Source organism: Ovis aries, chromosome 3 (assembly GCF_016772045.2).
Source record: "Ovis aries strain OAR_USU_Benz2616 breed Rambouillet chromosome 3, ARS-UI_Ramb_v3.0, whole genome shotgun sequence".
NCBI lineage: Eukaryota > Metazoa > Chordata > Mammalia > Artiodactyla > Bovidae > Ovis > Ovis aries.
The window spans coordinates 97,353,315-97,381,042 of NC_056056.1; the positions used below are offsets into that span (position 1 = coordinate 97,353,315).

Here is a 27,728-nt window from a genome sequence, read left to right on the forward strand (position 1 = left end):
TAACACGCTCACTCAGGGTCTAACACACTCAGGGTGCAACCCCCAAGGACCAGGACGTGCTCCCACACCTTACATTCTCCCAGCAGTTTCACTTCCGGGCAAAACGATGAGCTGCTTCTTTCTGAGAATCCTCTGCTTCCCTCAAAACTCCCCCCACTTCTCCACAAAAGAACCGGATGGACTAACTTCAGGCCAGTGGGAAACAGTGCTCACTAAAGCTTTACATCTCATCCTCAACTGAAAGCTGCAGCAGGCCCGTGTTGTATAACTTTAACAGGCAGGCAGTGATCAGACACAGGAAAGCGGCTCCGACATCATTACAGGTGAACAGATGCCACAGAGGGCCCCCGGCAGAGCTGCACACAGGCTTGGGATTGGTGCTCTTCTGCCAAAAAGCCTGGCCGAGGATGCCCACGGCTCACACCATCACAGACGGCCCAGGACATGGGAGAATCAGAGTCTGGCTCAGAGTCTTTCACCCTGCCACACGGAAAGAAATGACATCGACAGAAAGAGACGGTGACAACAGTGACTCACTTCCCACCCACCTGTCAGTCTTTGGGGGTTCGATGCCCTGGGCTGTGGTGGATGGTAGTGGGGGGACTCCCTTCCCCCACCAAGAGAGGGCAGAGCAACACAGGGAGCAGCTTCGAGGTATACTGTCTTATATCACATGTGATGCCTGATTCACCACAAACAGGGAGGGTTTAGTCACATAACACGGTTCAGGGTTACAAGCAGCTTCTCGCATAACGCAGACCCACACCGGCCCGGCAAGGACCACAACTGTGATTAACAACATCTGCCCTGCATGAGGTGCCAGCGCTTGGTATGCACTTAGGGAAACTCCTATCCTTTTTTCTATACATACAATTAGTTTAAAATTTCATAAGGTGCATTTTTTTGAAAATACAGAGTTTTATTAATTATCTGAATTAAGATGCTCAAATTTAACCAAAACATCTGTAATTCACAGGTGTAAACTGTTCTGATGGACAACAAAAACAAATACCAAACCCGTAGTGTTTGGGGGTCAAAACACGCAACAGACTTTTAAGACAGACCAAAATTACTAGATTCATCTAAAATGTAGAAGCCCGAAGAACCCTCCTGTATGTAACGAAACTATGATGCATAAAGGAAGACCGTTGATAAACTGAGTGTAATCTGACATTTGAGTTTAGACTGGGGTAGTATCTGATCGGCTGAGAAACCGACCAGATTCTTGAGCGATCCCTATTAAAAACATATAAAGTTAGGCCTCTTCTCCGATGTGTAATTTCTTCATTATGATGGAATGCAACCGAATACCGTGCCCTGAGGTTGCTCGGTTTCAGCCCAGACAAATGCAAATGGCCTGTCGGGTGACAGCTGTTTGATAAGGCTCCTCTCCACGACCCGCGCGCTTTACTTTTTCCCGTGAAACTTGGGATGAAAGGCAGAAGGCAGGAAGAGAATTAATGTAGCATACAGTCTAAAGGCAATGCTACAACCGTGATTAAGTAGAAAAGTTAAAAGGCACAGATTTTCCACAGCTTCGCTGCGTGCAAGCCATCCGTGTAACAAGCTGACAGCCGAGCGCGCCAGCTCCATCACCTCTCCGACAGCTACTGCGCGCACTGCGCCCCTTTTCAGGGGGAATTTGCGTCTGTACCATGAAGCGTTGTACATTATTTCTGAGCTCTGCAGGGGGCTCGAGTCCATATGGAACCTTCACAAATATTACCACAGATCAAACCAGCGGCGTCGGGAGGCAGATTTGACATACCTATTTAAATGAGCGGCAGGGGTCCCCGGGCGGCCGCAGGCGGTGCGGAGAGCCTGGGCGGAGAGCTCGGCCGGCTCCATTACTCAGCAAAGATGCCCTCCGCATCCATCATTCATTTCGTTTCTGCTGGGCAAGAAGCTCATTTGCCCAAGGTCAACAGAAAGTGAAAGGAAGGTTTTCTTTTTTTCCACGCCCCTCCCCAAGAAATAAATGCTCTTGACAACTGGGGATTCTATCCTCTGGCTTTGCAGAGCGCAAACACCAGCCAGCTTGACAAAGCAGAGTACCCATGTGCATGCGGGCCAAGCTGCCTCAGAGTGCACTAGGGCCACGGAGGCCTGGAGACTGTTTCTGTTAACTGGGAGAAATCATACATACTATGAATAAAATAAAACTTGACACCGTGTTCTAAAGATGAAGCGGGTTCTGTTGTTTAAAACTGGGTATTAGCATCCAGCCTTTTGTCACAGTAACTGTAGGAGATGCCCCAGTGTGTACACCATCAAACACCTGGGCTCTGAAAGAAAAATACAACCTGTTCCCAGGACAGGCAAATGCAGTGGGGGGTCAAAATGTAGTGAAATCACTTCTTTGTGGGTCCTCTAGACCCTGATTCTAACCTCATACACTGTGGTGGCCTATGAAAAGCAAGTTGTATTTGAATAAGTAATCATTTCATGGCAAGTAGATGGGGAAACAGCGGAAGCAGTGACATATTTTCTTTTCCAGAATCACTGCAGACAGCGACGACAGCCATGAAATTAAAAGACGCTTGCTCCTCAAAAGGAAAGCTATGACAAACCTAGGCAGCATATGAAAAGCAGAGACATCCCTTTGCCAACAAAGGTCTGTACAGTCAAAGCTACGGTTTTTCCAGTAGTCAGGTATGAGAGCTGGACCATAAAGAAGGCTGAGCACTGAAGAACTGATGCTTTCGAACTGTGGTGCTGGAGAAGACTCTTGAGAGTCCCTTGGACTGCAAGGAGATCCAACCAGTCCATTCTAAAGGAAATGGGTCCTGGGTGTTCACTGGAAGGACCGACGTGGAAGTTCCAAAACTCCAGCCACTTGATGCAAAAAGCTGACTCATTGGAAAAGATCCTGATACTGGGAAAGATGGAGGGTAGAAGGAGAAGAGGGGCACAGAGGATGAGATGACTCAGCGACTGAACAACAACGAGAGGGAAGGACTTTGCCTCTTTCCAGGTGAGTGAGCGCCCCATCACCCTGATGGTGTCTTTCCTGATTCTGGCCCTGTGATGCACACCCACACCTGGATACTGACCTGAGCATCTCTCTCTCAACACGACCTTTAGAAGTAAAAGTGTTTTAAGGACAAGCCATTCTGACATAAACTCTCTCGTGTTTACCTTTAGCAAAAATAAATTAATAAGATATAAAGCCTTTTAACATACTGTCTTACCTCCAGAAGTCTTACTTTTTGTCCATTATGAAACGTACTAGGTAAATTCTGAAGCTGAGCAAAATCCCTGGTATCATTAGTTACGTAGTTAACAGCTCATATTATTTACCATAAATGTGATATACTTACATGCATTAATGAGTAGTATGACTGTTTGCCAGTATAAAAGAGAAAATGAAATGGGCGGCCATCTTCTCCCCACTGGATAGCTAATAAAAACCAAATGAAAACAAATAAGCAAAAATAAAAATACAGAGACCAAATAGCCTGCATTTAATTGCGGTTTTATAATTCTGCAATAAGACATGCTTTTAATTCTGATTAACTTTTAAAATAACAAAAAAAGCATTAATAATTAAAGTTGAGTTTGGCAGGTTTAACCTAAACTTAGGATATTTAATATTTCATACCTGTTGATACAAAACAATGTTTATATTCGATAAAACATTCCTAAACATTTCACCATAAGGGTTTCCATAATTTGTTTTAAATTAACACACAAAATACCAGTATTTTCTTGCTAGAACAAAACAATTTATGTTTGGTTATTAATATAATGCACTCCCATATTCTTGAAAAGGAACAGCGATACAGTCAAATGTAACACAATCAGGAAAATATAACACAGAAGAGAACAGAACAGATTTGTCTGCGCCACTGCTTGTTTCAACTCTGTGGTGACATACCTCCGAGAGTTTAAGAAGTCTAAAGTAGAAGGGGCCCCACAGATGTTATGTGTGCTTCCTTTTGAAATACAGATAATCGTTCACATCTGATAAACAGCAAACAAGCTGAGAAATGGCGTCGCAGCAGTAGAGGAAGCCAACACTAACTCCACGTGCTTGTATTTGCGCGGCAACGTTACTCTGCTAACCACTGGCAAGAACTCCGAACACGGAGGTTACACTATTGCACGGGTTGTAATGCTTTTCTCCCCATCTGCCTGCCTTCCGACCTTGTCTGGGGTGTCCTTCACAGTTAAGATATGTACAGCGTGGCAGGGGACTCTGCCCTGCTCCTTCATGGCGGTGCTTCTCAACTGCTTTTTCATTATGACCCTTACTAAGGAGCCCTTACTAGACCCTTTCTCCCTCATCGCCTGTCTCCCCAGGAAAGCTGAACACTGTAGATACACTGAATATCTGCTGACATGCACTGTGGCCCTTTCCAGGGCCACAAACATAGTAACAGCTAAGATTTTTTTTGCCTCCTATGAACCAATTTACACTCTCTTGGGGGCAATACCATCCTCTTTGAGAAAACCTGCTCTAAGACTCTGGGCTGTCTAAAAACTATTTTCCTATATACTATCTTCTGGAATTTTTGTATGTTTTCCTGATCAGAAATTTAATCAACATGCAATTTATTAATACATCTGTGAGGCAGAAATCCAAGTACCCCCTATTCTGTCCAACAAAGAGGGTCATTACTCCATCAGTTTTTAAAAAAAATAATATGCTTTTTTGGTTTGAAATATCAGCTATACAGCATGTAGGGTATCTTCCTCTTCTGGGATAACTGGATTATACACAGGCCAGTTTAAGTGAATACACTTAAAATGAAGGCCATTTTATAACAAATGGTGGAAAACAGGTATGTACTGGTATCTCACTGTTGCTTTAGTTTGTATCTTCCTGAAGCATCTTTTCATCCGCTTTTTTCCACCATCTGAGTATGTTCTCCGGTGATGTGTGCTACAGTCTCTGGCTCATTTTTAAATCAGGTGGTTGTTTTCTTATTGTTGAGTTTTACGAGTTCTCCATACATTTTAGGTAACAGTCCTTTATCAGATGTGTCTTTTCTAAATATTTTTCTACCGTCCTATGGCTTGTTTTTTTCATTCTCCTGACCATGTTGCTCATAGAGCAGAAAATTTTAACTGTAATGATATCCAATTCATCAATTCTGTCATGAACCATGCCTTCAGCATTGTATCTAAAAAGCTAGGGGCAAACCCAAGTCTTCTAGGTTGCTCAGTACTGGTTCAGTTTCTCTAATAGATGCAGGCCTATTCACACTGTCTACTTCCTCATGCTCAAATCTCAGCAGATGGCCTTTCAGTGAACTGGCCCATTTCATCTGGGTTATCAAGCGGGTGGGCACAGAGCTGTTCACAGTATTCCTTGATTATACTTTTAATGTCCCAGCACCAGAATCGCTGCCCCCTTCCTTTGCTAATAACAGTATTGTGTCCTCTCTCCTTTTTTTCAGCTATACCTGGCTAGGAGATGATCAGTTTTACTATCTTCTCAAAGAACCAACTTTTGGTTTTGTTCATTTTCTCCCGTAATTTCCTTTTTCTCAATTTCACTGACTTCTCTTCTACCTTTTAATGTCTCTTTTCTTCTGCTTACTCTGATTTAACTTGCTCTTCTTTTTCTACTTTCCTCAGATGGATGTTTAGATAACTGAATTTAGATTTTCCTTCTTTTCTAATACATGCATTCAGTGCTACAGATTTCCCTCTGAGCACGGATTTGGCCCACTCTTCTTTTCTTTATAATCTTTCAGATATTAGAATCCCCTCAACAGAAGCAAGCTTAGAGATTACTGCTCTCGATGCCTTCACTGCAGTTACATATGCCCACCTTCTGAGACAGAGATGCTTGTTGTATATGTTTATAAGTACAAGTGGCATCTCATGACCTACGCAAATATTTGTCCCTCTATTAGAGAGTGTGTAATTGAAAGAACTTAGGCTGCAAAGTCACACTTCCTTGGTTTGTTTTTTAGCTTCTTTACTTAATAGTTGTGACCTTAACTGGGTTATTAACTCTTTTGTGAGTCAGGCTGCTCATTTGTGGAAAAAAAAAAAAAGAAAGAAAGAAAGAAAACCACAAAATAATCACGAGGATTATGAGAATAAATGAGCAATACTTAAAACACATATAAAAAATACAAATGGCATCCAGCTGCATTCACATCACACACCTGCTGCAGACGGAATGTCTGTGCCCCGCCCCCACCTTGCAAGAGCTTTGAGCCCCATGGAGAAGCCGCTGCAATGAGAAGCCTGCGTACCATAAGTAGAGAGTAGCCCCTACTTGCTGCAACTAGAGAAAGTCCACGCAGCAGCAAAGACCCAACACAGCCATAAATGAATAAATAAAATAAATAATTTTTAAAATTTTAAATTAAAAAAAAATTTTTATTTTGAGGATAATCCAAATGCTCTGCTGATGAAAATTCATCTTCACCAAAACAAGGTAAACTGAAGGAAACTTCTGGTAAAACAAGGAAACAAACATAACCCTCCGAACTGAATTAAATATCGTCAAGCAAACATCTGGAGTTTTCGGAGAACACTTTGAATCAACAGCTCAAAACTGAAAACAGAATGGACAAAAAAACTCAAAGAAATGAGACAGCTTGATTAAATTCAGGGGAGAAATGTAGACTAGCTCATAAGCAACTTAAAAGAGAATAGACTAAAACATATTAAAAAAAAAATAAAAAAAAAGGAAACAACCAAAGAAATGAAAATGAGATAAAGAAGTTCAGAGCCAGAGTTGGTGTGACTGATCTGGAAGGCAACCAAGGAAGGAATAGCACTTATATACTTGCAGTCCAAAGGAAAAGAATTAAAAGCGGAACAGAACTAAAATTTGTAACTGTTTAGAGAACTATTTCTGGATGTAAGGACTTGAATCTACCTTTTGAAAGAACTATCACCACTGTAATCTAACCCTCAATAATAATCAATGGATGCCATATTTTCATAAAGCTACTAAATAGACAAAAAACCCTTTAGGCCACCGGGGGAAGATGACTCGCACAAAACTTCTCAAAAACTACAGGCAAAGCAAGGCAACAAGGGAGCAGCATTTTCAAGTAACTCAAGAAAAGAAGTGTGAACCAGAGACTTTCTCCTTCAGCTAAGCTGTCCTTCAAGTATCAAAGCTATAAAGAAACAATTTTAAAAACGTAAGAATTTGTATCTGGGAGCCCTTTTGGAAAATCTACTAGAAAATGGACTGCATTCAACCAACAGATGACCAGGGAAACCTTAGCAAAAGGAGTTGTGGACAGCATTTAATCTTCCACACTGGAAAACAAGAAAAACAACAGTTCTCTACTTACTAAAGCTGTTGTGATTCAGGACACTTCAAATCAACTAGAATCAAGTCACCCATGACAATTTTATACTTTTAAATACCCTCTGAATATCATGATGGACATTATGTTGTCCTCTTAGGTCTTCTTCTTCCATTCACCAGACTTGCTAGCACTTGATCAATTTCACTGGTTTTTCAAAGGGTTGAGTGAGTGAAGTCGCCCAGTCGTGTCCAACTCTTTGCAACCCCATGGACTGTAGCCCACCAGGCTCCTCCCTCCATAGGATTCTTCAAGCAAGAGTACTGGAGTGGGTTGCCATTTCTTTCTCCAGGGGATCTTCCCAACCCAGGGATTGAACCCATGTCTCCTGCATTCCAGGCAGACGCTTTAACCTCTGAGCCACCAGGGAAGTTCAAAGGGTTAGTTGGTTCTATTTGTCCTACCCTTTCTTTTAAATGTCTTTAATTCAATCATCCTTTTCATGCTTTCTCTGCCTTCTTGAACTGACTACTGTTCATTTTATTTCTAGTCTTTCTCAATGCTTAATAAATACATTTGCCTCTGTGTTAAACACTGTCCATATCCCAAAGGGTTTAATATGAACTGTCATATATTTTCGAACAGTCTGTAATCTCAATTTTGATTTCACTTTAATCCCAAAGTTTTACAGTTCTAATCCACATAATTTCTATTTCTATAATTTGTTGGGTTTTCTCTACAACCTACTGCATCATAATTCTATTAATATTCCAGTGGCATCTGCATAGAAAATGTATTCTTTGTACTTCAATCTGTGGCTATAAAATCATGCTGTGTTACTCGAATTCTTTAGAGCCTTAGTTAACAGCTTTTTGCTTTAAATGTTTCCATGCTAAATGCCTGGTGCAAAAAGGTTCATGGTCGTCAAAGCCACTTAATGGATATTAGGTTTTATCAATATAAATTAACATTCCTGTCTCACTGAACCATTCCCTAAGCTCCCTGAGTTCCATTCTGTCTGGTATTAGGTGTTCCTCTTTGCTTTCTGTCATCAACCGGGTACCTATCTTTGTTTTTCCCAATAATATTTTAATCACTTGCTTTAAACAGCAGAGCAGGACTTTATGTTAACTCAATCTAGAAGCTTCCATCTTTCCATAAAGGGAATGGGAGCACACTGAAAGTGCCATAATCTATTCAAATCTAAAATTCAATGGTATTTTTTAACATAAAAGTCAATTTGTTCTGTATTTACAAACTATAGCAAAATTGGTAAGTAGGTCAACAGACAGATGGCAAATTCTAGCTGATTCTAAAGGTACAGTGTCTGAAGTGAAAGTGAGTATTACTTGCTCAGTTGTGTCTGACTCTTTGCGACCCCATGGACTGTAGGTAGCCGAGGCTCCTCTGTCCATGGAATACTCCAGGCCGGGAATGCTGGAGTGGGTAGCCATGCCCTTCTCCAGGGGATTTTTCCAACCCAGGGATCGAACCTGGGTTTCCTGCATTGCAGGTGGATTCTTTACCATCTGAGCCACCAGGGGAGCCCCCCAAACACAGATAAATGTAGTTAACTGAAATGTAAGAAAATCCTATCAACACGGACATGTTTCCAGGATAACACATGGGCATTTTGCAGGGACACATGGACATTTCACTGGTTACATTCCAGCTGACAGTAGCAAACACTTCCTACTACTGAGAAGGTGGTGTGACATCAAAGGACCAGGCTCAGAGGCGCAGATACACAAGAAGAGAGGCAACCAACAGAGACGTAGAACAGAGAGAGGAAGAGACACAGGTGAGGAGCCCGAGAGGCTGAAAAAATGGAAAAACCGCTAAAAGAGGGGGGAACATCACTAGCATTACGATCATCTACAGAAAAGCTCTAAGTGTAAGCTACTATGTGCTATGCCTTCAGTTTTATTTCTAGAAAGCTGAGTTGTGTCTTTAAATTTGATTTACATTCTTAATATAGCCTCATTTATTATCTTCCCAGAAGCTATTAATTAAATTGATGTCACAGTTTATTATCAACCACATGTAAGAGTTCAGAAAATATAAGACAGAAAATACGTATTAGAAGATTCAAAATACCTCTAGCAGGATTCAAAATAAAAGTTATCCTGAAAACAGTGAAGCAGAGAATGAAAGAATGCCTAACTTTGAATAGAGGTGAACATTCAGCAAAAACATCAATTTGGAACAAATTGATTTTTAATAGAAATATCTACTCTCTTACCAATCAATTTACTGGCTCTGAAACACTCTAATGCCACCCACAAACTGAGCATCTGTGGCCAGCAGGCGACCCTCCAGTATCTCCACACGTTTTCACTGCTGACGCACACGCTCACTAAGAGTCAGTTGTGTTTATTCCCAAATGTGTTTATAGCTATTGTACTTACTCCTATAATTACATGAATTCAGTATTCTATAAACAGATGAAACATGGGTGAAAACAGAAAAGATAGTATCTGCTTCTCTGAAGACTAAGTTGAATGCTTTAGAAAGATTCAAAGGCAAGTTACTGAAAAAAATTTAAAAAAAGGTTTGTTCAACTTCAGTGTGGTTGGGGGGACATCTGCAGAAATATAGAAGTATTGCTCACTCAGATTTCTTAAGGAAGTCTAAGTTCTTTGCTCCACTGTAAGGAAACCAAAACTGAAACCTGTGATGAAACATCAGCAGCAAAGGTGCATGAAAGATACAAGGAGGGACAGACACATCCTCAAAGGAAAACTCTCCAGGGTTGCAGCAAAAGTCTGCCGAATACAAATCTCTATTTCAAACGTTTTCAAGAAATGATTTCTGGCTTTAATACTTTTTAAAGTAACTGACAACCCACCTTCCCCCTGCAAGCTTATCCAAGAAGCTTCTAATCTGAACTAGAAAAAGTATATATGCTATTTCCTGGTGACCTTAAAACTTGCCCCATGCTTTCTCCAAGGTTTCAGTTGACATATTTAAAAGATAAAGAGAAAATCTTAAAAGAAAATAAAGATAGGGGGCAAGAGAACAGTGATGGCTAACTGCTCGTCAGAAACAACAGATCACATAAATAAGACCAAAAATCTGTATTTATGCTTATAATATGCTTATAAAATGAAGAACATTAAAAAATTCTCATACTTAAGAAAGCTGAGTTTGTCTCCAGCAGATCTATACCCAATTCTTTCTCAAAAAGGCATATTAGAATGCAAATAAACTGACATCAGTATCGGCGTAAACTCTAACCTGATCTAATTTTAATGTTATTTAGTGAAAAGGGAACAATCTGCAAACTCCAGTTATTCATCATTAGTTATAAAATATTCCTGACTTCTTTCACGACAACCATGACACAGACTTCCACACACCTGGGTGACTGAGGATGTGCAACAGCACTGCGGAAATTAAGAGCTACTTTATTCTTGAACAGACTCACCTCTCTGTTTTGGAAAAATCTCTTCGGGATGCTGTAAAATAAATTAAAAATACATTAGGTAATTACTGTAACATATAAAGCTAAGTGAAGTTAGTAAAAAGTATTAATAAAGAGAACTACCTTCATTATGGGCCGGGCTCGCTTCTCAAACAAACCGCTGGGAAAAAGGTAAGTGATCGCCCTCTGAAAAGACGCACAAAATTAACACCGGTTGTAAAACCAAGTTCACGTTTATGACTAATAGTGACTGAGTGCTTACCACGTGCCAGATAGTGAACCAAGGGTTTCACGTGCATTATCTTACTGTGTAGTCTTTTAAGTGAATTGATAAAACCACCACACATACATTCCCCAAAGGGCAGGCCCCAATCCCCCACTGCCGAGACACCTGGATGTTTTCAGAAGCTCTCTGAACTTTTCCTCGAACTTGGGAGAGGCTCTTCAACTATGTTTTCCCAAGCGCGTTCTCTTCAGTGCCTGCTTCTCAATCGGGATGCTCTCGGCATTTTGAACGTGAGGCCGCCCTGTAGGCTAACTTCGCCCATACAGCGGGTCATTCTGTCATCCCTGGTCCTTCTCCCAAAACCTCCGGCAGGAACATACCCAATGCTCTTGACAAATCTCACCCCCACGTTTCCCTTCACCTCCTGGGGGCAGTACTGCCCCCAACCTGAGAGGGACCATGTAAGCCCCTGCAGTCTTCTCCAGCACCCTCCTCACAATCAAAAGGAAAAGCAAACACAAAGAGCACGGGTCTTCATCTCTGCTGCACATCAGATGCAAAGCCTGTGGACCTTACACCCTCCCTGAGCTACGGATGGACTGGCAGCACCTTGCAGCACCCACGCTCTTCTTTCAGAACCTGTTTCTTCTGCACAGAAAACATGCTGGAGACTCCCCTGGGGGTCCAGGGACTAAACTCTGTGCTCCCAATGCAGGGGCCCGGGTTTGATCTCTGGTCAGGGAACTGGATCCCACATGCCACAATCAAGGCTCGATGCAGTCAAAGAAATATATATATATTTTTAAAGAAAATGTGCTAGACCAGATCCTGTCCCTAGAAGCAGGGCCTATAAATTCTGGGGTAGGGTGGGGTGGGGCAAATTCAATTACATTAAGGAGCCTAGGTATGTCTCTGGGTCAAGTTTTACTCATTCTGCCTTCTGGCAATAAAACCAACACTAAACAACAACAACAACAACAAAACTCAGGTCAAACACCAGAGTGCTACTTTTGTGAACTTTTTTCTTTTTGAAAAAACCAGGGGCTCCTCTCTCCTTCTCTGCAGAAGGTGGACTTTTTATTTCATAAATGATGTTGAGACAAGTGGTCGCCAATTGGAAAAGATAAAACTGGACCCAAACCTGACACCACATTATCTGAATAAACTCCAGATGAGTCAGAGAGCCAAAGGTGGAAAGCGAAGTCAAAGCGGCACCAGAAGACAACGTGGATGAGTTCGCCAGGGCCTCCCCTGGTGGCCCAGAGGTAAAGAATCTGCCTGCAATGCGGGAGCCTTGGGTTTGCTCTCTGCGTCGGGAAGATCCCCTGGAGAAGGGCATGGCAACCCATTCCAATATTCTTGCCTGGAGAATCCCATGGACAGAGAAGCCTGCCAGGCGATAGTCTATGGGGTCGCAGAGTCAGACATGACTCAGCAACTGAACAACAACAACATAGAATCCTTTAGAAATTTATAAGACTACAGCATGGCTTATCTAAATCCAAAACCAAAGAATGTAAAAAAAAAAAACCCAAATGTCACAGAGTAAAGTAAGGTATTTCTCATTTGTAAACATGCTGCTTACATCTTCAAATTTTCATGAGAATGCTGGTGACTGCAGTGTTCCCTCCCATGAAGGCTAAATATGTAACTATATATTCTCAGGCTTTATGTCAAAGGATGAAAGGACTGCAGACGCCATCCGGGACATGGAAGCCCTGGGTCAGGACTGCAATCCCTATTAATTAGGGATCCCAGCTGGGCAGTGGGTCTGCAGCTGTTAACGTGATCAATGACTTACCTACATGTCATCTCTACTGATTCGCTTATAAATTACCAGCAAGTGAGACTAATGTACAGGTGCTAATTTATTTAAACTGTTCTCGGCAGCGCTACACAGCTTTATAAACTGCATCTGGCACCTAATGTTGGCTGTCAGTTGTACTTAGACATGCCTGTCCTAACGACTCTGTTCATTAGAAGTGAGCACAAATTATGAAATATTGTGAAAAATGATACATCAAATGGAATGGGCACAGCAAATCAATTAGAGAAACTTCACACAGCAGATTCGCACTTAGGAGAATAAAACACTCAGGTTTCGGAAGGAGGTCTATAATACCAATTAAAAAGTAATTGGTAGACTTCAGCAGTATTATATATCAATTTGCTGGCTTTTTTCCTGAATTTCTCGACTAATGCAGAACTTAACTTTTAATTCCCAAATACACTCATTAGTAAATGCAAGTGCAATTCTGTATCCGTAATATTTAGGATAACTGAAATATCTCCAAACTTAAAATTGATAGGCTGAATCAAAAAGAAAGATGCAAATACCGGTGGTCTTCACCTTTTTGTGTATTTGCAGCATGACTTTGAGAAAAGGAATTTTGATGATCCATGTGAACCATCAAAAAGGGTTAAGAGTCAGCAACACTACAGAGGTCTTTCTACTCCAGCAAGCAACGTGTGACTGTGTCTATGGATTCAGGGGCCCTGACCACCACTCACCTGACCGGTCCGCAGCCCTGGGTCAAGATCTCTACCCAACTCCTGTTATACATGATGGGGCTATTTGTCCGTTTCTGTACAAAAAGACTCTTCTCTTGGCCAAAGTACAACTGCTTGACATTGAATTACAACCCCACTCAGCTCAGTGTTCATCTGACAGAAACTACCACCCCCTACCACCCCAACCCAGCACACAGTATTCTCAGATGAGAACACTCGCCTGATCTACATCTGACAGTCACCTGGGAAAGATTTATGGCACAGGAGTTGAGGTCCACGCCATTAAGATCCACCTTCAAAATATTTAGCATGCATTTAAGTACTTTCAGCAAGATGCCACATACACAGACTACCACTGCTTGCCACGGGGTTCCCTGGCAGCTCAGTGGTAAAGGACCCGCCCGCCAATGCAGAAATATAAAAATATTGCTCACTCAGATTTCTTAAGGAAGTTTAAGCTCCTTAAGAAAGAGACTTGGGTTCAATCCCTGGCTTGGGAAGATCCCCTGGAGGAGGGCATGGCAACCCACTGCAGTACTCTTGCCTGGAGAATCCCATGGACAGAGGAGCCTGGCGGGCTACAGTCCACGGGGCGGCAGTCGGACACGACTGAGCGACTGAGCGCAGCACAGCACACTGCTCGTCAGAGGGACCGCTTTTCCTGTCACCAGCAGCACCAGTGACTTGGGAATGAAGAATGGTGCGCAGCTCCTTTCTCTTCAACATAACTGAAGAAATTAGACAAAATTCAAACTATTTCGAAATGGAGAGCGTCTACACCTAATTTCTTTCCAGTGAATTTGCTATTTTACCAACTAAAAGGGTATTTCTCATATAAATTTAGCACTAAATATTTTGCAAAAACATTTCCAGCAGATATACAATGCTGGAGCTTTATTAATAATAATAAAATTTCTAATAATGTAACTTAAATGTAAACAGTGACAAGCAGAATTATTTTTATTCATAAATTATACCAATGATATTTCTTTTTTATTTCACTAATCCACCTCAGCAGTCTTTTTAAAGGCTTATTAAATTAAGGGTGCACCAACATGCAAGATTAGCTAGGTGTAATTTTCATACTTTTATGTTATATATGCTTCTTTCACTGAGGCCAGAGGCCAGACTCCTAGTTCAGCTCAACCTTCTGGAATAAAGTTGTAAACCTAGAAGTCAATGAAAAAGGCCTATAAATGAGCTGACGTAAATCTGTGATTTTACTTAGAAGGAAGGGCATGTGGGTCCTTATGCCGAGTCCAGTGGCTCTTGGCTCTAAATCACACACCTAACAACCTGAGCTGTGCCAAAGGCAGGCAGGTGAAGGGGCGCCGAGAGGCAGAAGCAGAGATGGACACGTTGATGTGGAAGAAGGGCCGTGCCAGGTCATTCAGTACAGGGACAACACGTTCTCGGGGACCCCGCAGTCTGACAACCACTCCAGAAAGGAAAATCCTGCGGCTCCAAAAGGTTCATTGCGCTCACTGTGTTCTACTAAGTAAGGCAGGGAGACTGCATCTGATTGTAAAGTGTTACCCAAATCAAATCTTTGAAAGCATGGAACAGCAGACCTTGGGTGAACGCCTTGTATAGTCTTAGCGTCCACAACAATAAACACCTGCCCTGCGAGGTTTTTATGAAGATGAAACACAGGGATGCATCATGAGCACACACAGGAGGTTTCAGTAAGTGGCAGTATTCTTCACTACAAATAACGATTAAAAATCAGTTTCTCTCCCTCTGGACTTCCCTGGAGGTCCAGTGGTTAGGAATCCACCTGCCAACGCAAGAGGCACAGGGTCCTTCCCTGACTGGGGAGTTCAGATGCCACGTGCCACGGGGCAACTGAACCCACACGCACGGCAAGTGCAGAGTCTGTGCCACAAAGAAAGACCCTACACGCTGCGTCTATGACCTGACATGGTCAAATAAATATTTTAAAAATTTTCCTAACTTTATTGACTATGCCAAAGCTGTGTGGGGCACAATGAACTGTGGAAAATTCTGAAGGAGATGGCCAACACCAGACCATCTGACTTGCCTCTTGAGAAATCTGTATGCAGGTCAGGAAGCAACAGTTAGAACTGGACATGGAACAACAGACTGGTTCCAAATAGGAAAAGGAGTACGTCAAGGATGTATACTGTCACCCTGCTTATTTAACTTATATGCACATACACCATGAGAAATGCTGGGCTGGATGAAGCACAAGCTGGAATCAAGATTGCCAGAAGAAATATCAATAACCTCAGGTATGCAGATGACACCACCCTTATGGCAGAAAGTGAAGAGGAACTAAAAGCCTCTTGATGAAAGTGAAAGAGGAGAGTGAAAAAGTTGGCTTAAAGCTCAACATTCAGAAAACGAAGATCATGGCATCCAGTCCCATCACTTCATGGGAAATAGATGAGGAAAGAGTAGAAACAGTGACAGATTTTATTTGGGGGGCTCCAAAATCACTGCAGATGGTGACTGCAGCCACGAAATTAAAAGACGCTTACTCCTTGAAAGGAAAGTTATGACCAACTTAGACAGCATATTAAAAAGCAGAGACAATACTTTGCCAACAAATGTCTGTCTAGTCAAAGCTATGGTTTTTCCAGTAGTCATGTATGGATATGAGAGTTAGATTATAAAGAAAGCTGAGTGCGGAAGAATTGATGCTTTTGAACTGTGGTGTTGGAGAAGACTCTTGAGAGTCCCTTGGACTGCAAGGAGATCCAACCAGTCCATCCTAAAGGAGATCAGTCCTGGGTGCTCATTGGAAGGACTGATGTTGAAGCTGAAACTCCAATAGTTTGGCCACCTGAGGCATAGAGGTGACTCATTTGAAAAGACTCTGATGCTGGGAAAGATTGAGGGCAGGAGGAGAAGAGGATGACGGAGGATGAGATGGTTGGACAGCATCACCGACTCAATGGACATGAGTTTGGGTGAACTCTGGGAGTTGGTGATGGACAGGGAGGCCTGGCGTGCTGCAGTTCATGGGGTTGCAAAGAGTTGGACACGACTGAGTGACTGAACTGAACTGAACTTTGGATATCAAATTATTTATTATTGTCCTTAGAAATAAGCAAGCATTTGTCAGTACGGAAATGTTAAAGAAGACCCATCAGCTGTACTGTCTCTTTTGAGTGATACATGCAGCCAAACCTCTTACAGAAAGAATAGTTTCAGAAACATAAATGGAAACAGGAATTATAAAATGACAGATTCCCATAAATGTCAGTGCTTCGGTCATGGTTGGTTGTCACTGTCCTCTTCTGCTTTAGCGTCTACTCTAATGATAGAGAGTTTAATACAATGCCACAAAAGTCAACGGGCATAAAGTGTGAGACTTGGGAAAGCTGGTCAGTCAGTGGCCGTCAAGTGGAAGGCAGGGGCACTGCGTCCCAGAGAAGGCTCTCATTTCCGCACGGGCTCCCAGACGCCAGCCCACCGCGCAGAGTGCTCTCGGGATGAAGCGGCCCCAGGACGAATCCACGTTCCTGACGGGACTGCAGAGTCTTCTCCTCAACACACCGTCTAGTGGAGAGTCTGCGACCAAGGCCACTCGGGCACTGGCGACTGACTCAAGTCACGGTGGATTTTGTTTATTATGCTAACGGCGATAAGAGCAACAGCACAGCACATCAGTCTCCTGCTCCCTAGTTAGATTCTGAGGTTGCGAACAGCAGTTCTTCTTTCAGAGATGGGGAAACCAAGTGACGATGCTGTGAGCTGCTACACGTGGAAGTCCACGGCACTGAAAGGGCTCTCCTGACGCCAGCTTCTGTAGCTTTCCACAGCATCACTTCAGCTACAACACATTTCTCTTCTAAAGAAAGATCAGTAACAAAGGTCTACATCTACCTTCCTCACAAGAAATCCAGCTTCATTTTAAAAGGTTCTACATATTTTAAAAGAAGCTATTGTATGTTTTTTACATATTAATTCGTGATTTCACTACTTTGTTGGCAAACTCTAAAGAGGATTTTTATTATGTTCGATTAGCACAATGATACTAAATATTATCAACTTTACTTACACTGAAAACACACACACTACAGTTTTAAAAGTGTAGGAAAGCTGTGGCCTCTCACATTTATAGCAAGATTTTAAACATATCTTCTCTGGAAAACAACTCAATATTTTAAGGGGCAGAACTAATAATACTGCTTCTACCTGACTGAATGACAGAATATTTTAGATATCTCTAAATAATATAAAAAGGATACTCTAGATAAAAGACACCAATATGTATTTTTAAAACAACAAAAAAGTTAGCTATTTTAATATGTGAAAAAATTGTTTTACATCTTTAATATTTTTGCCTAAATGAATTTCATAAATGATTTCAGTGATCATTATTGTAGCAACTGGTTAAGTATTAATAATAAGGAAAACCCAATCTCTAAAACACATAAAATAATAACAAATGGTTTAATGTGAATACAGTGGCACCCAATTTTCCTATGTAAAAATTACACAACGAGCCCAGACTTTTAACTAGGTGTATTCAGTTGCTCAGTCATGTCTCACTCATTGTGACCCCACGGGCTGTAGCCCGCCAGGCTTCTCTGTCCATGGGATTTTCCAGGCAAGAATACTGGAGTGGGCGGTCATTTCCTTCTCTAGGGGGTCTCCCCGACCCAGGGATCAAACCCAAGTCTCATTTGGCTCCTGCACTGGAAGGCAGGTTCTTTACTCACTGAGCCACCAGGGAAGCCCCTAGTTTAACAAGTCAATTAATGCAATAAATAAATAAATAACTTGTATCCTTTAAAGTATAATTTTTTTAAAAAAAATCTCTGATTCTTGTGAGTTTTAACTGACATCTAACACTTCGTTTGAAGACTTTACTGTTAAGAAGTCATGTTTCACTGAACAATGTTAGAAAAACAAAGATCTGCCCTTGTTCCCATGATTCACAAAACAAGCACTGCACTTACATCAATATCCTCCTGGGTGAACGTTTCTGGGTCCTCCCCCATCATGTTGGCTAAGTGTCTCTTCCCAATGTTGAACTCTTCAATCTGCTTTTTAATAAAGTCCACTGTGTAACTTTCACGTCTTAAGGCTGCAACATTTTTCTTTGTTGTTACAGCTGGGGAATGTTTGAGCCTTAATATCTAGCAGGAAATACAAATGGAAAGAGAAGATTTTAAGTTAAACAATGATCTTATACGCCACCGTCTCTAAATAAAAGAAGACATTTTAAACAATTGTCTTTTTAGGACGGTACTCAATTGACAGGAGTCTGGAGAAGAGATAAAGCTTGCTTTTAAAAGCCTATACTCACAAAGAAGTTTAAACTACTAGCATTTCAACACATTAAAAAAAATAATAAAAATACCTCCATTATCTGCTAGAAATATCCAGATTTGATACCGACTGGTCAACGTCAGCTGCTATGGGACTTGACATATAGTGAACGAGGGTGAAACGGTATAGTGCATCCTCAGTCTTGTCTGACTCTTTGCATTCCATGAACTGTAACCTGCCAGGCTCCTCTGTCCATTGGGATTCTCCAGGCAAGAAAACTGAGTGGGTTACCGTGCCCTCCTCCAGGGAATCTTTCAACCCAAGATGGAACCTGCGTCTCCTGCACTGACAGGGGGATTATTCACCACTAGCGCCACCTGGGAAGCCCAAAGAGAGAAACACCACTCCCCTTAAAGTAAGCCTGTGTACATGTAGAGAGAAAGCAGCAAGCAGAAGACACAGACCTGGCACGTGCTTCTCATGGACACAATACCCTGACAAAGCTGAAGGACACTTCTGAGGTCAGGTGACAAGAAGACTCTCCTCCCCCTCTTCTCTCTCTTGATCAGACCGAGGAAAGCAAGACATGGTGAGCTGCCCCCCAGAGATCCACAGGCCAAGCACTGAGGGTGGTCTCTGGCCAAGAGCCAGCACAACAGCTGCAAGGATGTGAGTCCTGCCCACACCCACACTGAGCATGTGGGCAGCAGATTTCCACCCCTGGCCCGAGATGACCATGGGCTGCTGCCTTGCAGGAGACCTTGAGCAGAAGGCCCAGTGCAACTGTGCCTGGAATCCTGACTCACAGAGTCCACGAGGGAAATATCTGTTGTTTCAAGCTGCTCTATTTGAGGTTAATTTGCTACACAGCAATAAATAATCACTCAACACCCCAATTCGGAGAAGGCAATGGCACCTCACTCCAGCACTCTTGCCTGGAAAATGCCCCGGATGGAGGAGCCTGGTAGGCTGTAGTCCATGGGGTCGCTGAGGGCCAGACACGACTGAGCGACTTCACTTTCACCTTTCACTTTCATGCATTGGAGAAGGCAGTGGCAACCCACTCCAGTGTTCTTGCTTTTATTGCAAAAAACATTGCAATAAATCTTAGGGACAGAGGAGCCTGGTGGGCTGCCGTCTATGGGGTCACACAGAGTCGGACACGACTGAAGCGACTTAGCAGCAACACCCCAATTACAACGATAAAGCAGAGTACGAGAAAGTTCACTTACTCTGCTTTATAAGGAAAGAGAGGTAGCAACGATGGGCATACCTATTATCAACTTTTCTTTAAATAAGAACTTTGTAAACTACATGAGGAAAATGAACATTTTGATGACCCAGTATTTTAATTAAAGTGACGAGGGACACACTAAAACATCTTGAAGGATGACATGGCCAAGGGAACAACTTATGCTACCAAAGGGCCTTCCTTTCCCATTGCTAACAAAATGGAATTTTTAAAAATTCAAAAATTATCTGGGGGAAAACACAACTAATACACATAGCTGTATAAAGCATCTGCTACAAACACTGGTCAATTTTTAAATCTGCTTTGCAAAGACTTTTGAGGAATTTGCCAGTAGTATTAAGACTACTGAAAACAAACTGGATGCTGTGAAAAACACAGAACATTATAACCTCCAGGAGCCCACAAGATGAGAGATGAAAAGAACAGATCCTTAAGACAGAGGCAGCAATGTTTTTTGCAATAAAAGCAAAATACACCAGGGCTAAGCCATCGAATATCATCCAGCATTCTTCTCTGGCTGACAGTCTGATCAACAAAGGCTTGTTGACTCAGTAAAAACTTAGAAAGTGCTCAGTAGAAGTTTGTAGTAACAGTTTTCAAAATAGAGATTGGCTTACTGCTTTTTCCTCTTGTGAATGTGATAAATACTACGGAAAGCTAAATGAGCATTCCTACATAAAACTATATTGATAGGCATTAGGAATTCATGGATAACCTTTGTATTACACCGTGACTGTCAACTACTTATAACAAAGCCAAAACTACTCTTATTTGTGACAGTAAAAGAGACATGTGTACCCCAATATTCAATGCGGCACTATTTACGATAGCTAGGGCATGGAAGCAACCTAGATGTCCATCAGCAGACGAATAGATAAGAAAGTTGCGGTACATATACACAATGGAGTATTACTCAGCTATTAAGAGGAATGCATTTGAGTCAGTTCTAATGAGCTGGATGAAGCTGGAGCCTATTTTACAGAGTAAGTCAGAAAGAAAATAAATCAGAAAGTAAGTCAGAAGAAAGTCAGTCAGTCAGAAAGAAAAACACCAATACAGTATATTAATGCATATATATGGAATTTAGAAAGATGGTAATGACGACCCAATATGCGAGACAGCAAAAGAGACACAGATGTGAAGAACAGACTTTTGGACTCTGTGGGAGAAGGCGAGGGTGGGATGATTTGAGAGAATAGCATTGAAACATGTATGTTACCATATTTGAAACAGATGACCAGTCCAAGTTCAATGCAAGAAATAGGGCACTCAAAGCCAGCGCACTGGGACAACCCAGAGGGACGGAATGGGCAGGGAGGTGGGAGGGAGAGGGGTGGGGAGGGAGGGGGGAGGGAGAAGGATGGGGAGGGAGGCGGGGTTCAGGACCGGGGGAGGGGGGAACACATGTACACCTGTGGCTGACTCATGTCAGTGTATGGCAAAACCCACCACAATACTGTAAAGTAATTAGCCTCCAATTAAAATAAATAAAATTTTAAAAATCAAGTATCTTAGCATAGCAAAACACTTTCTAATCCCGTCTCGCCATTCTCTCATCAGTTATTATGCCAACTGTAATTGCTAGAACCAATTATTTGTCGTTGCCAGAATCCACTGACTGTGCACATCTCTGGTGCTTGGGTACCAATGGCATCTTTCTGGAACAGAATCCTTCTTTTCTCATGTAACTCCTGACGGACGCTCCCATTACCTCCTCGAGAGGAGGCTGCCATTCTGTCCATCTCAACCCGTCTGTCTTAGGCTCGGCGTGTCTGTGCCCCTCCATATTTACCTCTACAAATCTCACAGTACACTGTGTGTAGATCCCTGATATTCACAGGTTTAAAACCAGAAAAATCTGGCCATTCACAAGTAATATTCCCTCCTCCACTCAAATTTGGGACACCCAGATATCTGCACTTGTACTGAAGCACTGATGTGAAACATGGATTCCACAATTCTGGTACACAGGAGAAAACCCATCGCAGAGGCTCCCAACTGAGCACCCAGGAGTCACAGGTCAACAGAACTTACTTCTTTTTCCTTGTTGCATCAGTGTCTCTCAAACGTTTCTGACTGTGACTCATAGTAATAGCTACTACTTATATCACTATCTGGAACACACTTATACTCAATAAACAAAAAGTAAAAATACCCTCTATAAGAAGGCTTCCCTCGTGGCTCAGTGGTAAAGAATCTGCCTGCAATGTAGGAGACGAGGGTTCGATCCTTGGGTTGGGAAGAGCCCCTGGAAAAGGAAATGGCAACCCACTCCAGTATTACCTAGAGAATTCCTTGGACAGAGCTGGTGGGCTACAGTCCATGTGGTTTGCAAAGAGTTGGACATGACCAAGGAATTAACAACAAAGACACATAATAGGTATTTTAAAATAATAATAATAATTGGAGAGACTTGTACTATACATGTTAGGTAAAGAAACAAAAAGTAGAAGAGACTCCATTCTTAAAAAAAAATATGCATTTCATTTATGTCTGTATGTGATTAAAAAAACATAAAGACACAGAAGGATACATGCATTAGCAAGTTTGGGAGTTCCAGGGAGGGAAAAAAATACTCTTGGCCACCTCCCCCACACTGTCAACAATAAAGACATTCTGTAACCTACAGTACCTTTCCCAGAAAACTGTGTGTATACAAAAGGATATACTCAAAAGCGATGCATGAGAAAATAAAAACTTCCAGCCTATTTTCCAGTTAAAAAACAATAAAAACAAATGTTTGATGGGTAAATGAATGGATGGATTGGCTGCTGTTAAAATGTAGAAGAAAAAATGAAAAATGGATAGTATTCCTTTTTTCAACAGTTTTTGATCATAGTACTTGACTTCTTTACAATATCTGGTCCTGTTAATCACTTTCCTGCCATGCAACATTCTCCTGTTTCCTATGACTCCACACTGCCTGGTTCTTTTCCTACTTCTGGGGGCCCTTCTTTCTCTACTGTTCGTCCTTCAGGGTCTGGTCCTTCTTTTCCTCACTGACTGCACCTTCCCCCAAATGATCTAATCCATTAATTACCGCACACAAGGTAACAGAGGACTTGTAAACCAGCTCTCTTTCTGAACTATGGCTTGCCTCTCTTTGGGTCCACTTGGACACCGCAAATATAATTGTATAATAAACACAATTATTTCCAAAACTAAGCTCTTTTTTTCCCCTCTCAAATTTTGTTCCTTTTACTCAGATCCCATGTCAGCAGATGGCATTATCATCCAATCAGTTCTGAAGCTAGAATCCTGGCTTTCCCACTGGCCCCAGGATTACATGTAACTTACAAGCTCTGGTCTCCATCATTCAGGGACCTATTACCGAGAAAATTAACAGAATGGAAACTGCTCAGACGCAAGACACTTTAGACATGTTTCTCTCTCCTCTCCACCGTATGACCTCCTGCATTAAGTCTTTGGGCCACTGCAGGAGTCCAGTTCTCATCCACCTCCACCCTCTTGATCGGGGTCTCGGGGGGCAGGGCTGAACCTATAATCCACCCAGAAGACAGGTCAAGGGAGGGGTCACTCTGTCTCAGGTAAGTTCCCCCTCACTGCACCCTGAGAAAATCAGCCACAACCTCAAAGGTTGGCCGCTGCAAGGCAATTCCACCCTCTGTTTACCTGAGACCTCTGTTGAGCACCTAATATCCCACAGGCCCGTCTCCCAATGCTGGGGGCCGGGGTTCGATCTCCGGCCAGGGAACTAGACCACATATGCCGCAACTAAAGCGATCTCGCACCCAGCAACTAAAGATCCTCAGAGAAACTAAGGACTCCGGCGGCGCCTGGCCACACCGCGTGCTACAGGGACCAGCACTGCCACCTTTCCCAAGCCTTACCTGGCATCTGGTACCTGTCTGCAGCCCAGCAGCCGCGGCTTTCCAGAGGCCTTGTTCCCGAGCGAAGCTAACCCTACCCGCAAGAAAGAGCCGGTAGGAAGCTGCTGCGCCGCAGGACACACAGGGAGCTGCCATGTTGGCGGCAGGAGGCGCGGGCTGGAGGGCGATGGGGCAGGGCCTGCAAACTGCGCCGGCGCAGATGGGCGCCGGGTCAGCGAGGCTGCCGGAAGAGGCTCCGAGCGAGGGGCGTGTCCCGCGACCCAGGTTGGCTAGTCGCTGATTGGGTGCGTGAGCACGCGGGGCGTGTCCGGCCCCGCCCCTGGTCCGGGTCCCTAGTGTACTTGGCATCCTGGTCTTTCACGGCATCCTGAAGTCGGTGGCTCACCCAGTCTCCTTGGAACGACTTCCACGTGGCTTGTCGCCAACACTTTCGTGCCACGCCAAGCCTGCCCTGGCGCCAGCTCCCCCTGCGCAGCCCTGACTTCACGCCCATTATCAAGCAGCTCCTCTCCGAGCCTCTGCTCCCAGCCGACCGCGTCCGAGCACGGGTTTTCCCTCCTTCCACCTTCCCACCTGGGTCCGGGTCCAGGGTCTCCATCCTTCTGCAGGAAACTGGTTATTTCCTAAGTGTATGATGCACAGGCTAACCCTTACACCGGCGGGAACAGACCCTTGTCTTTGCTCATCACTCCCCTGCTGTTGGGCTTCCTTCTGGCTCAGCTCGTAAAGAATCTGCCCGCAATGCGGGAGACGTGGGTTTGATCCCTGGGTTGGGAAGATCACTTGGAGAAGGAAGAGTCTACCCAATCCAGTATTCTGACCTGGAGAATTTCATGGACTATACAGTCCATGGGGTCACAAAGAGTCGGACTCGACTCAGCAACTTTCACTCTTGCTTTCCCCTACTGTTGGGCTTTCCTGGTGGCTCAGTGGTAAAAAATTCACCTTCCAATGGAGGGGACAGGGCTTTGATCCCTGATCTGGAAAGATCCCTTGGAGAAGGAAATGGCAACCCACTCCAGTATTCTTGCTTGGGAAACCCCAAGGACAGAGCAGCCTGGCGGGCTACTGTCCATGGAGTCGCAAAGAATGGGACAGGACTGAGTGACTGAACAACAACAATAACCCTTACTATTAGCAATACTAAGCCTCCCTGGAAACCCAATCAGAACTAAATATTAATAAATAGGTATGAATCCTGATGACTGTGCCTTACCTTCTGAGGCTTGTATGTTCCTTATGGTAACTCCCAACATGCTTTCTACAAAATACTTATTAAAGGAAGCAGTAAACAGCTCTGAAAATGTTTCCAAACACTTAGATTTGAAAGATCAATAAAGTTAATACACAAACACACACATATGGAAAATCTGAGGTCAAGTTGTCAAGCAAATAAATATCATCTACTATTACTTATTTTGTAAAACAGAACATTTTAATTAATAAGAAGGTAGAAATGACACAATTGCAGAATGAAATGTCCTTTAATTGGAATCCATTTATTTGTATAGTCAGTTCACTCTTATATTCTTTTTGTTGTTACTTTTTAGGCCAGAAGTTGGGAGAGGCCCATGAGCTAGCATTTGGGAACCAAGATTTAGCTCATGAAAATTTCACCAAGTATAAAACAATCAGATAAGTATGTTAAAACTGAATTTATATCATTTTTTTAAAATGACATGTCAGAGCACATAAAAACTACAGAAGTACTCAAATCAAGATTAGAAATTGTGGAGGGTTTTTTTTCTCCCTAAAATTCATGTTATGATATTTTACTTAGATTTACTGCTGCTGCTACTGCTAAGTCGCTTCAGTCGTGTCTGACTCTAAGCGACCCCATGGACTGCAGCCTACCAGGCTCCTCCGTCCCTGGGATTTTCCAGGCAAGAGTACTGGCGTGGGGTGCTGTTGCCGTCTCCTTAGATTTACTAGATTACAGTGAAGTAACTAGTAAAGTAACTGTAATACATATCTCATCTCTAGGGGCAACCCTTAGACTGCTGCGTTCAATTTCCTGTGTAGCCTTTGAGTTTGGGAAGAAATACACCACTGTAAGTTGATGCTGTGTCCATAAATCTGGAAACAGAAGGAAAGAGTGTTATCAAGAATGTACTGATAAATGTTTAAAATACGAAAAAAAAAATCTTATGATTTTACCAAACAGCTGAAGTTTAAATTCGTTTAATCTTTTCTCATTTACTGAGCACCCATTATGTTGGAGACATCAGGTATTCTTGGTCCCATATCCCATATCAGGATCATAAAAGCACAACTATCCAACATGGTGGAATCATGTAAATATGAAAGTTTGGTTCTAAAACCAGCTTCTAATGTAAATATCACTAGAGTCAAACATGGCACTAACAAAACAAGTGCTGCCAGATATGAACAGCAGAAACTGTTAGGTGCTGCTGGTGAGGGTGTAAATTGATACAGTTTTCCTGAAATCAGTGAGTCAGTGATCTATGTTAAGATGAACACACCACACAAATTTACTGATTACATTTCCAGGTATATACCCTGCAGAAATTTTTGCACAGTATATCAGGATGCATGCAAATATGGATAGAATCATTTTCTTTTGTAACAACACAAAAAACCCCCCACACACCTTTAAAGGATTCCTAGAAATCTCTGGAGCTGCAGAGCTTTTTTGATCAATGTGGAAAACTTTAAGGGGCTTCCCAGGTGGCACTAGTGGTAAAGAATCCACCTGCCAATGCAGAGGATGCCAGTTTGATCCCTGGGTTGGGAAGATCCCCTGGAGGAGGAAATGGTAGCCCACTCCAATATTCTTACTGGGAAATGCCACGGACAGAGAAGCCTGGGGGGCTACATCCATGGGGTCACAGTGAGTTGGATACGAGTGAGCATGCACATCATTTAGTTAGACCAGTGGCCTCCCCTTTTGATAATCTGTTCACAAGCATTTTTGAGGATCTTCCCTAGGTTTAAGAAATTTGTGTTCTCTGTTTAGACACTGTACAAGCCTTTTTACTTAATAATCACCAGCTGAGTATCTTTGGTCAAGCTCAGTACCTCAAAATTCCACATTCCAGGGTCTACTAAGGTCTACTATTAACTGTTCCTTTGTTAGAACCATCTAGTGATGAGAGTGGTTCCCTTGTCCCTTGAGAAACAGAGCGGCCCCTCAGTCTCTTCTCATTAAAGGGATGGGACAGGCAGGCACAAACAGAAAGGGTTGTAAAAATAACAGGCCACTGATGCTGCACAAAAGGGGTCCCGGAAAAGTGTGCCCTGATTTCTTTCCTGACACCCTTATTACATATTCCTTATGGTTCCTAAGGTTTCCAGTCCTTTGGGTTAAGACTGAAAGGTTGCACCAGTGTCTATCAGAAACTCTATTTTGTGGCCGGCCACATCACTGCCTGCACAAGGCTTGACATTAGTTATGTAGATGGTATCTCTAGGGAGAATCACTTTTGGCCTTGGGCCCCTTCAGTCTTCTGATCGCAGAACTGTCAATGACTGAGGGGGCCCCGATATTCTCTAGCGTCTGGGGCATTCCCTCTACCAATACCCTGCCTCTTTGCAGAGGGTGTATCAACTGCAATCCTCCCCCTAGTGCCCCTGTTCTCCACACAGGCTGCAGTGGTCCTGTCTGGGTACCCATGGGCCTGCCAGGGCCAAATTGGCCCCAAAAGACAGACCGCCCCATTGGTGGTCCCTGAACGAACGCACCCACTGCATAGGGTGTTTGCATAGTTCTCCGGGTGCATTCAGCCTTTTCGGCCATATCCCTATTACTGAAAACTGAATAAAACAATTGGAACAAATCATTCATCAGAGTCTGAGGACCAGCACCGCTTTCTGAATTTTGTGCCTGATGTCTGGGGGCAGACTGGGCAATGAAATGCATGGCCAAAGGGCCTGAACCAGGGGATGGGGTGGGGGTGGGGGTGGGGTGGGTGAGCGGGATCCCTGCTGGTTTGGCACCCATGGCCTTCTAGGATGGGTCAGATAAAATGTCTTC

At 43.0% G+C, this 27,728-nt stretch overlaps 1 protein-coding gene across 1 annotated transcript in view; it reads right to left on the reverse strand.

The window, feature by feature from the left end:
* MRPS9 (mitochondrial ribosomal protein S9) overlaps positions 1 to 23,892 on the reverse strand; it is a 36,610-nt gene extending 12,718 nt beyond the window's left edge. The window contains exons 1-5 of the mRNA XM_004006121.5: positions 23,735 to 23,892; positions 18,319 to 18,498; positions 10,774 to 10,836; positions 10,654 to 10,684; positions 3,321 to 3,400 (exon numbers count right to left, since the gene is read on the reverse strand). Of these exons, the coding sequence (XP_004006170.1) occupies positions 3,321 to 3,400; positions 10,654 to 10,684; positions 10,774 to 10,836; positions 18,319 to 18,498; positions 23,735 to 23,869 (489 nt within the window). The 5' untranslated portion in view covers positions 23,870 to 23,892. The remainder of the gene's footprint in view (positions 1 to 3,320; positions 3,401 to 10,653; positions 10,685 to 10,773; positions 10,837 to 18,318; positions 18,499 to 23,734) is intronic.
* Positions 23,893 to 27,728: the final 3,836 nt, after the last annotated feature.